Raw genomic sequence first — 16,384 nt, 5'->3', positions numbered from 1 at the left:
ACTCGCTTTTCATTTTCTGTCACCTCTCTTCCAATGTCCTTCTGTCTGACTATGTAGACCCCTGGTGGGAAACTATCCACACAGACTGTGCTGCAATTATCACCCCATCTGATCTCCACTGTAATCATGACCAAGCTGAACAGTGGGGTGCAGGGAGGACAGATGGCAGACAACGCCCCAAAATATGAGTCTGAAATATTAATAGAAAGGCCATATGCTCATGCTGCTAATAAATGGAAAAAGAGAGGAGGCAGAGCTGAGCTCTGTCCACCTGGCCTTGTGGAAATTTGGGAGAGAAATATTTGTTGCTTATTTCATTGTACAACATTTCATTGTCATGTGTTTAACCTTTATTTAATTAGGCAAGTCAGTTGAGAAGAAATTCTTATTTACAATGGCGGCCTAACCCGGACGACACTGGGCCAATTGTGTGCCGCCCCATGGGACTCCCAATCACGGCCGGTTGTGATACAGCCTGGAACCGAACCGGGGTCTGTAGCGACGCCTCTAGCACTGAGATGCAGTGCCTAAGACCACTGTGCCACTTGGTCAACCCTATCTCTCTTATTGAAAATAATTTATAATGAGGTTAATTAGGAAAAAGGTGAAATAAAATGAAACAGTCTTAAATGTAGAATTTTGAACGACTATATTTGAGCAATATTGCTAATAACACAAACCACGAGGTAGAGATCTGCTACGCAACACAAGCCCGATGGGCCCGACATTTATAATGGATTTGCTAAAGGAGGAAGTTATTTTTAGTTCCAGGCAGGGCCTTAAATTTGGCTATCAGGCCTGGGTAGGGCCTGAACGTCGCGGGCTTAAAATTCATGCCCAGCAGGGTTATATCCTGCGGTGCCTTATTTGGGATGGGTGGTGTCCAGATTTTCATATGGTCATGTTGTTTCTGTACCATACCGGGGTATACGGTATTACCGGAAGTGCACACAAGGGGCGCTATTTCCACAAAAAAATGATTGGACGCAGCGATCTTGATCCAGGAAGGGATTGAATGTCTCTGCTGTAACCAAGAAGCTTGATCTTGACATCGAGCCACTTAACTAGCAAGTTATCAAACCAAATGCATAGCTGGAGGCCAGACCTGGATATAATTTATTTGACACATAGTAATACTTAACTTATAAGTTATAAGCTGTGGTGTTGGTATTTCGGGGGGAGGGGGGGCTCTACGGTATATCGCCCGAGCCTTATTGCTATTATAAACTGGTTACTGGCATGAATAGAACAGTAAACACCTAATTTTGTGTCATACCCGTGGTATATTGTCTGATATATCTTATAGTCAATCCGCATCCAGGACCCAAACTACCCGGTTTATAATGCAAGTTTGAAAACAAATGCACTACAGGAAGGGATTAGCCTATTGCATTTTATGACTTTGAAACTAAACAGGGGAACGGGGTTTGGCTAGGAGTCAGTCAGTGTTGGCAAGGGGGGTAGCACTGTGACAACTGTTAAAGTAGTGTAGATTGTCCATCTCCCATTTCCAGTTTGCGGTCTCGCAGCCCTGAGCTTCGGCTTTCACTGGGACAGAAGGTGACAGTGGAGAAGTAGGATAGGACTGAACCGGTCTTAGATTTTCCAAACACTCCACAAACTTTCTTTGGGCTATTCATGTGTACCGGTCGAAGGGGTTGATGATTGTATTATCAACTAAATGACCTTTGAAGAGCCCTGACAATATCATTAATGTATTGTTCACCTGTTTTTCAGTGGTGTGGTTTTGGCGAGGGCATGGAGCACCCTGTACACAGAGGGGAGACGATGTCCCTCGGACTGCACGACAGGTACTGTGCAATGTATGTCCAAAATTTCTTCTACATCTATACACACAATCATTCAACGTTCCTCACTTTCCTCTGAAGTGGCTCATTTTAGCCGTTCTGGGTTTTAGCCGTTCTGTGAACATGTAACGTTAGTAATTATCTCATCTCTTAATTAATATATGAAGTTAGTCTAACAACATTAAATATTTTTTATTCTCATTTTTGTCGGGTCTGCTTGCTTTCTCTTACGGACAAAGACAGGTTTTAAACAAAAATAATATTTCCTTTTTGATAGTCTGAGTTTCTACCTCTTGCATAATTTGCAATATTCTGTTTCTGTTTTAACTTTAACTTGCCTGTTAAGTAACATTCATGATTACATCTTAAAGTGAGTCAAAGACATGGACTCAGTATGGAGTGTTCATGCAGCTCAGTGTGTGTGGGCTAACTTAGCTGTTGACGATGCTGCAGCAGTGATTCAGGTTGGGTTACAGCATGTATCCATGACTCAGTCTGTCAGAGGGCTGTCATTGTCCCCCTGTTGCTGGGTAAATGGCTGCCTCTTTGGGCCTGTCTCCAGGCCCCTCTTTGGGACGTGTTGTTTTTGTACCAAGTGACTAATGCCTTATTTCAAGCTGTGAGTGGATTTTTACCTGTAAGCCAGTTACTATCGTCAACGGTAATGAATTAGGAAGTTGTGTGAGAGCCAGGGGAGATTACTCACAACATCATGACTGTTGACTATTTTCAATTCTGCTGCTCTCATGACTGTATTTTTCTGTGTCCTCTATGGTGTAGTCAGCTAGGCTTCTCTAAGCCCCTGTCCTTTGTGCCTTCCTGTGTGTTGCAGCAGCTGTTCAGGGATTTTGTCTTCTCGGAGCACTTCATGAAGATTTTAGTGGAGTGCCTCAACTAGAAATGCTTTCATGACACAATGTTACAGATTTATCTCTAACTAGAATCTGTGTCAGTGCATTTTGACCTATGGTTTATTAGAATGATGAGCTCTGACTACTCAAGTATACCGTTTTTTTGTTTTTAACAAATTGTATTTCTTTCCACCAAAACAAGTTGCTGTGATGTCTAACCTAATCCTGCCTTCAGTCATTTCCATGACCATAACCACAACAACAGATCTTAACGGGCAATGCTTCAGTTGTGTGGTTTTCTGCTTTCCCTTTTGTAAAGTTTGTATTTCCTTATTATATTGTGTCCAGTCCTTTTGAAGCTAAGCAGTAGTTTGAGGCTGCCGGATCATAGGCTTGGGCAGGGCTCTACGCTGGCCTTTAAAAACAAAAACAAAAATACAAGGAGCACGTGTGCGCCTAACTTCAAATGTAGGCACGCACACAAAGAAATTTAGGAGTACAATTAAAAATATTTGAGGTAATAAAGCTAGAATTGTACATTGTTCTAGGCTCACTGGTGCGCTTAAATAAAAATAAAAAACACATCCCACAGAAAAATATTTAGCCGCATATGCCAGTAAAATTGTCACACTGTAGATAGAGCCCTGGACTTGAGCGCTATACAGGGGTATGATTTTCAAAACCGTTGAAACAATTTCTAGCTTATTCTTTATTTTTAAATAAATACCTGCAGTCGACTTGTGCGTTAGGTTAATAGATAAAGCAGATCGCGTTCTTCAGTTCACCTGTTGCATTATTGTTTCATTATGAAGCTGTTCCCCAAAGCAGCTGATTAAGCCAGCCACATGGTAAGTTTGTTATCAAAGAGCAAACAGAATCTTTTGGGACATGACGATCCACTGTTGTGCAAGAGTTACAATTTAAATTCACTACAACTGTTTGCCAGCTAAATATCTTATAACTATAGGTTTAACTATCTAACTATCAATTAGTTTGTTAGCTTGCGCTTTTTAGCATTTAGCTACTGTTCGCTATGGGAAGTTTGGAAAGACTTGCACTGCCGGTAATACCGTATACCCCGGTATGGTATAGAAACAGCATGAAGCTATGAAAATCTGGACACCACTGAAGCCTACTGGACCAGCATGTCCCTCTGTTGTCACGTAGCTTGCTACCTCCTAACGAGCATCAAGGAATAGTTGCTAGGCAGTGGCAGTCTTTGGCCAGAGAGCGTGCCGCTGGACTGGACAACGTGGTGCAGTGGAGCGAGAGTAGACTACAAGCTGATGGGGGGGAGAGGTTGATGGCTTAATCAAACGCACAGATGGGAAGTTATTATTGACATAATGGGTTTGTCATCATTCCTCCCCTCCCAACCAACAGTAGCTTCAGCTCTCTAGCATCACTATTTTGAGTGCTGTTGTAATGAATAAACCATACAGCAGCTTGACTGGGTTTTAGTGAGTGTATTGTGGGAGTTGAGGTGTTTTATTTCTCTTTCATTCTGTGCTAAGAAAAGTGTCTTTTCAATTTAAGTAGGATCACTATAATGTACATTTCATGTCCAGATGGAGGTAGTAACAAAGCACTAAAAAGGCAGGAACATTTCAGTGCATCACTTGGCAAGGTGATACTCCTAATGCCACAGTTGTTGGCCAGCAAACACTAGACTGCTGCAAACCTTCTTTTGAGGTGGACAGTTGACTCTTCTAGGCACTCTTAATAGCAAGCTCATGGGACGTGTGCTGTTGGCAAGGTTTGTTTCCCCCATTTTCGCTTTCACCAGCTTCCATCTGTTGCATCGATGTACCCCAATTGGCAAATCTACATCTGTATGCGGCGCTACACTTCTGCTGCCCACATATGAACTCGAGTACCTAAATCCAATGTCTATTCAACCCTGTACACTGGGGTGAATCTGTATTTTCTAAAGCCGACTCTTTCTTCTGTCCTCAACCACATACGGTGTGACGATTGGTTTTGTCAAAGGTCTTTTTTTGTACTGCCCTGAATTGATCCCTGTGACCTAGTCTAACTCAGTCAGGCTACCTCAGGCGAGCACATGGAGGGCTGTGCGGCCCCCCAAAGAAATGCCACCCCACACCATGACTGACCCACCGCCAAACCGGTCATGCTGGAGGATGTTGCAGGCAGCAGAACGTTCTCCACGGCGTCTCCAGACTCTGTCACGTCTGTCACATGTGCTCAGTGTGAACCAGCTTTCATCTGTGAAGAGCACAGGGCGCCAGTGGCGAATTTGCCAATCTTCGTGTTCTCTAGCAAATGCCAAACGTCCTGCACAGTGTTGGGCTGTAAGCACAACCCCCACCTGTGGACGTCAGGCCCTCATACCACCCTCATGGAGTTTGTTTCTGACCGTTTGAGGAGACACATGCACATTTGTGGCCTGCTGAAGGTCATTTTGCAGGGCTCTGGCAGTGCCCCTCCTGCTCCTCCTTGCACAAAGGCGGAGGTAGCGGTCCTGCTGCTGGGTTGTTGCCCTCCTACGGCCTCCTCCACGTCTCCTGATGTACTGGCCTGTCTCCTGGTAGCGCCTCCATGCTCTGGACACTACGCTGACAGACACAGCAAACCTTCTTGCCACAGCTCGCATTGATGTGCCATCCTGGATGAGCTGCACTACCTGAGCCACTTGTGTGGGTTGTAGACTCCGTCTCATGCTACCACTAGAGTGAAAGCACCGCCAGCATTCAAAAGTGACCAAAACATCAGCCAGGAAGCATAGGAACTGAGAAGTGGTCACCACCTGCAGAACCACTCCTTTATTGGGGGTGTCTTGCTAATTGCCTATAATTTCCACCTGTTGTCTATTCCATTTGCACAACCACATGTGAAATGTATTGTCAATCAGTGTTGCTTCCTAAGTGGACAGTTTGATTTCACTGAAGTGTGATTGACTTGGAGTTACATTGTGTTGTTTAAGTGTTCCCTTTATTTTTTTGAGCAGTGTATAATGAAACATGTTCAATTTGGTTTAAATAATGCAAAAATAAAGTAAAAGAAAGCTTTTTTACATAGCACATATTGCACTAACTTTTAAGTTCCTTGCTCAGAACATGAGAACACATGAAAGCTGGTGGTTCCTTTTAACATGAGTCTTCAATATTCCCAGGTCAGAAGTTTTAGGTTGTAGTTAATATAGGACTATTTCTCGCTATACCATTTGTATTTCATATACCTTTGACTATTGGATGTTCTAATAGGTACTTTAGTATTGCCAGCCTAATCTCAGGAGTTGATAGGCTTGAAGTCATAAACGGCGCAATGCTTCAAGCATTGCGAAGAGCTGCTGGCAAACCCAGTAAAGTGCTGTTTGAATGAATTCTTACGAACCTGCTGCTGCCTACCACCGCTCAGACTGGTCTATCAAATCATAGTCTTAATTATAATATAATAACACAGAAATACGAGCCTTAAGTCATTAATATGTTCAAATCCGGAAACTATCCTTTTGAAAACAAAACATTTATTTTTTCAGTGAAATACGGAACCGTTAAGTATTTTATCTACTGGGTGGCATCCATAAGTCTAAATATTCCTGTTACTTTGCACAACCTTCAATGTTATGTAATAATTACATAAAATTCTGGCAAATTTGTAAGCAACAAGCCAGGCGGCCCAGACTTTTGCATATACCCTGACTCTGCATGCAATGAACGCAAGAGAAGTGACACAATTTCCCTAGTTTAATATTGCCAGTTAACACTCATTTCTTTTAATTAAACATGCAGGTTTAAAAATATATACTTCTGTGTATTGATTTTAAGAAAGGCATTGATGTTTACGATTGTGCTTTTTTCGCAAATGCGCTTTTGTCAAATCATCCCCGTTTGGCCAAGTTGCCTGTCTTTGTTAGGAAGAAATGGTCTTCACACAGTTTGCAACGAGCCAGGCGGGCCAAACTGCTGCATATACCCTGACTCTTGCACAGAACGCAAGAGAAGTGACACAAATTTCCCTAGTTCAAAGAAATTCATGTTAGCAGGCAATATTAACTACATATGCAGGTTTAAAATATATACTTGTGTTTTGATTTTAAGAAAGGCGTTGATGTTTATGGTTCGGTACACATTGGTGCAACGACTATGCTTTTTTCGCGAAAGCTCTTGTTAAATCACCCGTTTGGCGAAGTAGGCTGTGATTCAATGATAAATTAACAGGCATCGCATCGATTTATATGCAACACAGGACAAGCTAGTTAAACTAGTAATATCATCAACCATGTGTAGTTAACTAGTGATTATGTTAAGATTGATTGTTTTTTATAAGATACGTTTAATGCTAGCTAGCACCTTACCATGGCTCCTCGTGGGGTGCAATGTAATCGGCCATAATCGGTGTCCAAAAATGCCGATTACCGATTGTTATGAAACCTTGAAATCGGCCCTAATTAATCTGCCATTCCGATTTATCGGTCGACCTCTAGTCTGTGTGCCGTATTCTCTGACTGGCTGTCTGTGATTATGCAGATGGGGATAATCTCATCCCATTTAAGATGTTTAAGAAAGATTTTATTGACCGTTAATGTGAAAAGTCAAACATTAATCAGTAACCCATTACCCAGCTAAGCCTAATTCTAGTAGCAGTTCTATTGTACTACACCCTGGCTTGTTTTATTTAGGACTACCGGTACACAGAGTTTGTATTGTCTGGCTGAATGTGGATCATGACAAAAGGCACACGTAGAGAGTGTTCTTATGGGAGAGGTTTGTAGGGCTTTGAGCACGGTTCTATCCATCCTTCTCCAGCCCTGCCTGCCTGCTGCTGTTTCTGCACTCCTCAGTAGAAGTCCTCAGCCTTCAGCATCTGCTGGGCCTCTGCTTTCATCACCTCATCCCTCTGAATCCAGGCAAACTTTTGTTGCTCTCTACCTCAGTCTTTGATTTTTCTACACTGGGTGAGTTTTTCTTAACTAGCACTTTCAGCAGGATTATTTCTCACCCCAGAAAAGCTTTTATAACGACAAATGCATATTCTTTTTTGATAATCGCCAAGCCTTGCGAAATGCGTTAAAATGTGAAACAAACCAGGTGCTGTTTCATAGCTGGAACATGACATTCAGGGCACTTGCTTTTAATTATTTTCCTTTTTTTTTTACGTGGTTCTTATTTGGATAGAGCCATTAGTACTTTTTAATGTCGGTTCGATTTCAGTTAGATTATATAAAAATGATCACAGTTTTCGGTTCAGATTTTTAGATATATATTTTTTTTTTTACATAAAATGCACTATACGTTATGTGTGTTCAATGCCGTAACACAGAATAAAACAATTCATAAAAGTCCCATGATGGTAGTGACTGCCCATTACAGCTTATCACTTATTAACTATAAGTCATTCACATTACTTTTTATAAATATTTCAGATGTTGTGTATATTACATTTGTTTTGTTAAATTACTTTATTTGATTCCAAGTCATCATCTCATCTCTATAGAGCTGCTGTCTGACAAAACCACTATTTTAGTTGTTGTTCAAAGTAAATAAGGCATACTTTTATGACTGCTGAATACCAACTATCAATCACTTAGATCATGTATTTTCAGGCACGTGAAGCAACTGCTTTATATTTCTCTCGATAGTGCGTTCTCTCAGTCTCCGTGTCCGCTGCGCACAAACGGACAAGTTAAGAGTGTGTGCAATGGATTATGGTCATTGTAGTTTAGCACTGAAAACGTGGTAATTAACTATGTAGAATATTGGTTTGTTGGAAACTTCAACTCCCTGCTACATCGCACAGTTCAGGCTTGATCTGATTTATCTCTACAAAAACTGCACATCGATCTCACAGAAAAAAAGCACTAAGTGGAATTCAAATGATTGAACTATCAATTATACTGAACAAAAATATAAATGCAACATGCAACAATTTCAAAGATTTTGCTGAGTTACAGTTCATATAAGGAAATCAGTCAGTTGAAATAGATGCATTAGGGCCTAGATTTCACATGACTGGGCCGGGTTGCAGCCCACTGGGGAGCCAGGCCCAGCCAATCAGAATGAGTTTTTCCCCACAAAAGGGCTTTATTAAAGAAATAAATACTCCTCAGCACTGTTTTACCAATCATGTGACAGCTGGATAGACTGTCCGATGAGATGAAGGTTTTGATCATTCTGATCGGGCCAGAGATAGGATGGATGAGGAACCACACTGGTGGTGGTGACCGCATGCGCAGTCAGCTGCTTGCTTGAGGGGGTATATGGCGTTTAGACAGTACAGTTCCCTCTGTGTCCACTAGATGGTATACATTTGTCTGTTCTGCAGTCAGTCACGAGGGCTGTCTGTTCCCCTGATGCTCATACAGGCATGAACCCACGCCTAATGGCCAGTACAAATGTCAGGCAAAGGCAAGGTGCACCAAACGCAATGCAAAACAATCTTATGGACAAGAAAATGTGTAGATGGTCGACACTTTAATATGGTGTATGTGTTATTTTAGTCCAGTGTGTTTCTGTTAGAACAGTGATGGGGTTTGTGTTAAAGTGAGACAGATTTTAGCAGTGTTACAGCACAGTGAGGATGCATTCCTGTCATCCAGGGCTGTTGGGTCAGTGTGCATAGCTCAGGAGTCTGGCTGATTCTCTCTCCTCTCCCACCCCCTCCCCCCAACGGCCCTAATCGCTTCTGAAAGAAGTCCGCAGATTGATGCTCACCAAGGCTCTGATAAAAGCAGCCATTGTCAGGCTTCACTCTAAAAGCTGGAGGAGTTTGGTTATTGAGGACTAGGCTGTCAGTGCTGCCTCCCCTCTTTGTTCCCAGCCTGTCTTGTTCTTCATAATACTGCTCAGTTATTGTGGCTTGCAGGGCAGAAGTCAAACGACGTAATAATAACGCAGTTTCTTCAATAGATGTTCAGATGACATTCTGTTTTTGAAAAAGGCAAGTGTTTCATGATGAAACATACAATGATTGCGAAATTGCATTGGCCTAACTAGCTTAGTCTTTTTAAATGGGCAACTCTACATTTAGGACTATCTGGTTTCATGACAGATCCAGTACCATGTTTAGATGTTTGCCCTCTCCGTTTTTGATTTAGGATTGTATCTAAATAAAGAGGAGCAGCTTTAGTACCCTAGATACAGGCTGTAGTACAGGTCAGTATAACCTGCACACAGAGCTCAGGCTGTAGTACAGGTCAGTATAACCTGCACACAGAGCTCAGGCTGTAGTACAGGTCAGTATAACCTGCACACAGAGCTCAGGCTGTAGTACAGGTCAGTATAACCTGCACACAGAGCTCAGGCTGTAGTACAGGTCAGTATAACCTGCACACAGAGCTCAGGCTGTAGTACAGGTCGGTATAACCTGCACACAGAGCTCAGGCTGTAGTACAGGTCGGTATAGCCTGCACACAGAGCTCAGGCTGTTGTACAGGTCGGTATAACCTGCACACAGAGCTCAGGCTGTAGTACAGGTCAGAATAACCTGCACACAGAGCTCAGGCTGTTGTACAGGTCAGTATAACCTGCACACAGAGCTCAGGCTGTTGTACAGGTCAGTATAACCTGCACACAGAGTTCAGGCTGTAATATAGGGCAGTATAACCTGCACACACAGCTCAGGCTGTAGTACAGGTCAGTATAACCTGCACACAGAGCTCAGTGTTTTGATCCAGAGACAGGCTTGGTGTGTTTTTTTTCACTCTGATATTAATTGTATTTTGTATGGAGGAGGAGCAGGTACAAATGAACGTATTCAGCCATGCTTTGTTCACTCAGACAGACGCATATTAATAATTTTTATGTGCTCACATCTGGCTCAGCGCCATCCCCACTCATCTGACAAAGGGTTTTTTAATCCCCTGGTTTCCATTGTCTGTTTCATTCCTACCGCCATCATAGAGTTTAATCTGCACCCATAAAAATATTCTCCCCGTCATCCTCTGTAACCACAGACAAAGACTGAGAACATGACTACCCTGCCTGAGAGAACAGGCTGTGTACTCTGTTGAAAGAGTTTCATAGTGAAGAAGTGGTCCAAGACATCATGGCTCCAAAGAAGTGACCTGCAGTGGTTCTATTGGTTGATATTCTCCCTAGATATGGGACGAGATGGTGAGGAGTCAACCTTGAGGGAGGGGTTAAGGGCAGGTTGGAAGACATTACCTTAATTAAGCTCCAGAGTGAGAAAGCAGGAGTGGGCTGACTAGAGGTCCCAGCTTGGCTGAGGCTGGCACTTTTAGAAGTTCCACAATAGGTCGTTTTTCATGACGATGGGAGTAGAAGAGATTTGAAACAAAGGGCTAGAGAAAGGGCTTGTCAAAATGAAGTAGCACACAGGAAATTACTTTGCTTTAGACTTCTTGACAGGGCCTTCAGAGCTCTTTGGACGAGAGGGACTGTAATCGTGGAAATGAGCTGCACAGTGCTCTATTCATGGTTGTATTTTTCTCTTGGTTCTTGGGTGAATGTTGATCTGAGGTTTAAAGGTGTTTTAGTGTTCCATCTTGATCAGCTAGCTGCCTCAGGCAAGGCCATGGCTACTGCACACTGTGGGAAGATCTCAATTGCATACTCCTCGCATCCTCTCTCTTTGTCCCCTTTTCAAAACGCATTGGATTAGAAAGCCAGAGGTCCCTCCCCTTTTGACTTTCTGATCCAATGGGTTTTGAGAAGGAGAAGAGGAGAGAGGACGCAAGGAGTATGCAATTGAGATGATCTCCGTGTTCCTGCTAGATAAGAGGGCACCGTGGATGACGGCCATGCAGGAGACACTATGAGGGGACAATACAACTGCAAGTGTCCAGTGAATGAGATCTTCATTGTATATCTACTAGTATAGGCTATACAATCTGCCATGCTTGCATATTAGGCTTATATTTTATCTTTGATAAAAGTGGAGAATAAACATTACCTCCGAAGGTGTAGGGGGACAAGTTGTCCATAGAAATATAATTATATTCCTATGATGTACTCTCTCTCCCACATGGAATTACACCTAGCCTCCTAGCCTATGTGGGTGTATCCGAAGTCGCACTGTAGAGGTTTTTATTACTAGTTATAAATGGGAAGATGTAAACTTAATGGACTGGTTAGAAATACCAAACATTCCTTTTTATTTCCCAGTGTAAACTAGTGGTATTTTAGGCACCGCTCTCCTGAGGGTGGGGAGACGCTAGCTACTGTATTTAAGCCTCTGCTCAGTGCTGTGGGGTTTTCTCCTCCCTTTCTCTTACTCATCCCTCCTCTCCCCTCCACCTCCCCCCTCACTATAACAAGCCCAGCACTGCAGTCGCCGCTCCTTTAACAAGGTGGCACTGTTGTTGAGCTGCTGGGCTAGAGACGGCACAGCCTCAAAGGACGGGAGGCTTTTTCCCTTCTAACAGAGATGACTGTGAGCTGCCGTTGCCCCTGTAGACACAGGAGATAGGATCTATTGGCTTCTTCTCACTGCTACCACTGCTACCGTTAGTGTCATAAGCCGGTGTAGCCTGCGCTGCTGTTGCTGCCTGTACCACTCCACCGCTGTCGCTGCTGCTCTCCCTGCCTCTGATCCTTGTGGGCAGAGTGGGATGGAAGCCCTCGCTGGAAGCCTGTTCATGGAAATGCTCTTTGCCGTTGTTTGCGCTGTAGCTCCGTGCTGGTGACAACATGCCGTTAAAATGGAAAAGCGGTTCACCTGTCAGCTGGAAATTCCCAGTGCAAGTTCTTAAGACATCCAGGTCCTCACCGCTCTCTCCTGCCTATATGTGAGTAAGGAACCAATTCCATTCATAGCATGCTGTGGTGGTGTATTTTCAGTTTTAGATTTTTTTCAGTTGTGGTGTATTATTTTGGGGTATGGGGAGTCCCCCTCTGTCATTGCAGCCTAATTGGGCAGAATATGATGGGAGCTTTGTTGTGTGTCGATTTAATACCCTCCTTTGTGCCGCGTGATGACTGGCCAGCTAGCGGAACGCTGTCCTCTAGATCGGTGTGATGACTGGCCAGCTAGCGGAGCGCTGTCCTCTAGAGCAGTGTGATGACTGGCCAGCTAGCGGAGCGCTGTCCTCTAGAGCAGTGTGATGACTGGCCAGCTAGCGGAGCGCTGTCCTCTAGAGCAGTGTGATGACTGGCCAGCTAGCGGAGCGCTGTCCTCTAGAGCGGTGTGCTGACTGTCCAGCTAGCGGAACGCTGTCCTCTAGAGCGCTGTGCTGACTGTCCAGCTAGTGGAACGCTGTCTTCTAGAGCGGTGTGCTGATTGTCCAGCTAGCGGAACGCTGTCCTCTAGAGCAGTATGGCTTATTATCCATGGCCGTGGCCCATTTTCAATTTTTTGGCCGCCACAGCAAGCTTGGGAGGAGGAGCCTGCCTTCCTTTGTCAGGGCATCAGGCTTGCCCTGGTTTAGGAGCTATTGTTTGTTGCTGTGGAGGGGGGAAGGGCAGAATATGGAGGGTCCCTCCAGGCTCTCCTCCCTCCATTTCCTCCTTTCTGGGGAGAAGCCCCATATCATGTCCTCTGCCAGTCACCCTGCTAGGCTAGCTCTAGGTAAATGGCAGGGATCAGAGTATCGTTCCTAACCCATATACAGTAGTAACCTGTTTTAATCTGTCTTGGAAGACAGTGTACAGTAACCAAGTTTAATCTGCCTTGGAGGATAGTGTACAGTAACCAAGTTTAGTTTGGTTTGGAAGACAGTGTACAGTAACCAAGTTTAATCTGCCTTGGAGGACAGTGTACAGTAACCAAGTTTAATCTGCCTTGGAGGACAGTGTACAGTAACCAAGTTTAGTTTGGTTTGGAAGACAGTGTACAGTAACCAAGTTTAATCTGCCTTGGAGGATAGTGTACAGTAACCAAGTTTAATCTGCCTTGGAGGACAGTGTACAGTAACCAAGTTTAATCTGCCTTGGAGGACAGTGTACAGTAACCAAGTTTAATCTGCCTTGGAGGACAGTGTACAGTAACCAAGTTTAATCTGCCTTGGAGGACAGTAACCAAGTTTAATCTGCCTTGGAGGACAGTGTACAGTAACCAAGTTTAATCTGCCTTGGAGGACAGTGTACAGTAACCAAGTTTAATCTGCCTTGGAGGACAGTGTACAGTAACCAAGTTTAGTTTGGTTTGGAGGACAGTGTACAGTAACCAAGTTTAGTTTGGTTTGGAGGACAGTGTACAGTAACCAAGTTTAGTTTGGTTTGGAGGACAGTGTACAGTAACCAAGTTTAGTTTGGTTTGGAGGACACTGTACAGTAACCAAGTTTAGTTTGGTTTGGAGGACAGTGTACAGTAACCAAGTTTAATCTGCCTTGGAGGACTTAATCTTTAGCCTTGTTTGGTTTGGAGGATAGATAGTATTAACCGTAATCTGTTGGAGGATAGTATACTAGGCTTGGAGGATAGTATACAGTATTAACCTGGCTTAATCTGCTTTGATGATAGTATACCGTAGTAACTAGGCTTGGAGGATAGTATACAGTAGTAACCTGGCTTAATCTGCTTTGGTGGATAGTATACCATGGTAACCTGGCTTAATCTGCTTTGGTGGATAGTATACCATGGTAACCTGGCTTAATCTGCTTTGGTGGATAGTATACCATAGTAACCTGGCTTAATCTGCCTTGGAGGATAGTATACAGTATTAACCTGGCTTAATCTGCCTTGGAGGATAGTATACAGTATTAACCTGGCTTAATCTGCCTTGGAGGATAGTATACCGTAGTAACCTGGCTTGGAGGATAGTATACAGTATTAACCTGCCTTAATCTGCCTTGGAGGATAGTATATAGTATTAACCTGGCTTAATCTGCCTTGGAGGATAGTATACCGTAGTAACCTGGCTTGGAGGATAGTATACAGTCGTAACCTGCCTTAATCTGCCTTGGAGGATAGTGTACAGTAGTAATTTGTTTTAATCTGGTTTGAAGGATAGTGTACAGTAACTTGTTTTAATCTGGTTTGGAGGACAGTGTACAGTAACTTGTTTTAATCTGGTTTGAAGGATAGTGTACAGTAACCTGTCCTAATCTGGTTTGGAGGACAGTGTACAGTTTTAATTTTGAAGGATTTTAATCCTAATCTGGTTTGAAGGACAGTAATTTGTTTTAATCTGGTTTGACAGTAACATGTTCTAATCTGGTTTGGAGGACAGTGTACAGTAACTTGTTTTAATCTGGTTTGAAGGATAGTGTACAGTAACCTGTTCTAATCTGGTTTGGAGGACAGTGTACAGTAACCTTGCTTAGTCTAGTTTGGAGGATAGTGTACAGCAGTAACCTGTCTTAAGCTGGCTTGGAGGACAGTGTACATTCATCTGTTTTGGAGGACTGGCATCCTCAGGAGCAGAGACGATATCAGTGCTGTCAATCCTGGCAAGTGAAAATGAACGGTGGTACATTGCTTCTTAGTTAAAGCTAGATTGAAAAGCTCATGGTCAGTTGATGAATGTGTGTTTGATTTTTGGCTTCATTTTTATCCTGATATTTCTAGTGGAATTTCAGACTCTGTTTGCTAGTTCTTTATTGCAAGATGAATGAGATGGTCTCGATATATGCTTTACCATACAGTAGATGCATCATTTACATGAGATATTGCATGCGGTTACATTCGGCTTATTGATATAAAAATGTCTCCATTTTACCTTGCCTTTCTATAACCTTTCTATGCCTCCTGAGTGGATGCAGATACTGTAAGTTTGTTTACATTGCGGTCGTCCATGCCCTATTTAAGTGAACTCCCTAATGCGTTGCAGGCGCGTACAATGTTTGATTTTCCCATCCACCAAATTATATTTACATGGTAAAGCACCAAGAATATGCCTTCAGGGTTTGAGGTAAATGGAATGGCAGGTAAATCTCTAAAAGAAAAAGGGGTTGAGTCTTAATGTGCATTAGTTTACATACGGACTCGCATCAAGTCTCTGCCGATAATGTTTTTGGCTAATTTCCCAAAACCAGAATGACATCATAGAAAAAATTACTTTACAATCACTGTACATTTCTAAATGTAATTCAAATTTAACATTTGCGCATAATTGTATATCAAAACTTTTTTTTATATTTAATTGTATATTTAATTTATTTTTGTATCCTAAATTGAATTGACATGGACTTGACCCCAGTCCTGGAGCCACCAAATCTCACATGGGAGACTTAGTTTAAAGATGATTCATATGGATTGAGAAACTAACATACCCTAGTCCTGGAGCCACCAATTCTCACATGGGAGACTTAGTTTAAAGATGATTCATATGGATTGAGAAACTAACATACAGACTCCAACCACTATACTGGGGCTATAGACCTACATATTTTACCATTGCATATAGCACTTTGTCTCTAACGTTAGGACAGTCATATAGCTTTTTCCCTTATAAAAATGACAAAAAGACCAACCTTTAATACTGAGGCATGCCCTTCCTAGCCCGGCCCAGTTGCTATTTTTCCTTCTGATTCTAGGTTTCTCTATACAGCCTACGGTAAGGATGGGAATAGGCTCTGTGTGCTTAGCTTCTCCCCTTTCACTAGATATGGCCGTTTTCAACATGGAGACTGAGTAGCATATGGGGATGCCTCTTTAACATCTACCACAGGGATAGGGTGGAATTTTTGTTTTAATGTCACGGGCAAAAGTACAGTGAAATAAATACATTTCTAATAAGAGCTAACATCTGCATTGCTTGCTGTTTGGGTTTTTAGACTTGGTTTCTGTATAGCACTCTGACATCTGCTGATCTGTAAAAAGGGCTTTATAATACATTATAATACATTTCATTGATTCATAACC

At 42.8% G+C, this 16,384-nt stretch overlaps 1 protein-coding gene across 5 annotated transcripts in view; it reads left to right on the top strand.

Moving 5' to 3' along the window:
• LOC115101365 (kelch-like protein 13) overlaps nucleotides 1-16,384 on the top strand; it is a 68,999-nt gene that overhangs the window by 3,730 nt on the left and 48,885 nt on the right. For 2 of the 5 annotated variants that reach the window (XM_029620787.2, XM_029620784.2), the window contains exon 2: nucleotides 1,738-1,811. In XM_029620787.2, coding sequence (XP_029476647.1) covers nucleotides 1,759-1,811 — 53 coding nt within the window. In that variant the 5' untranslated portion in view covers nucleotides 1,738-1,758. Of the gene's footprint in view, nucleotides 1-1,737; nucleotides 1,824-11,946; nucleotides 12,369-16,384 lie in introns of those variants that run through there. The other 3 variants (XM_029620786.2, XM_029620783.2, XM_029620785.2) reach the window with 2 other exon arrangements.

Source organism: Oncorhynchus nerka, linkage group LG19 (genome assembly GCF_034236695.1).
Source record: "Oncorhynchus nerka isolate Pitt River linkage group LG19, Oner_Uvic_2.0, whole genome shotgun sequence".
Lineage (NCBI taxonomy): Eukaryota > Metazoa > Chordata > Actinopteri > Salmoniformes > Salmonidae > Oncorhynchus > Oncorhynchus nerka.
Note: the sequence above shows the minus strand (reverse complement) of the source record. Positions and strands in the feature narration are given on the sequence as shown.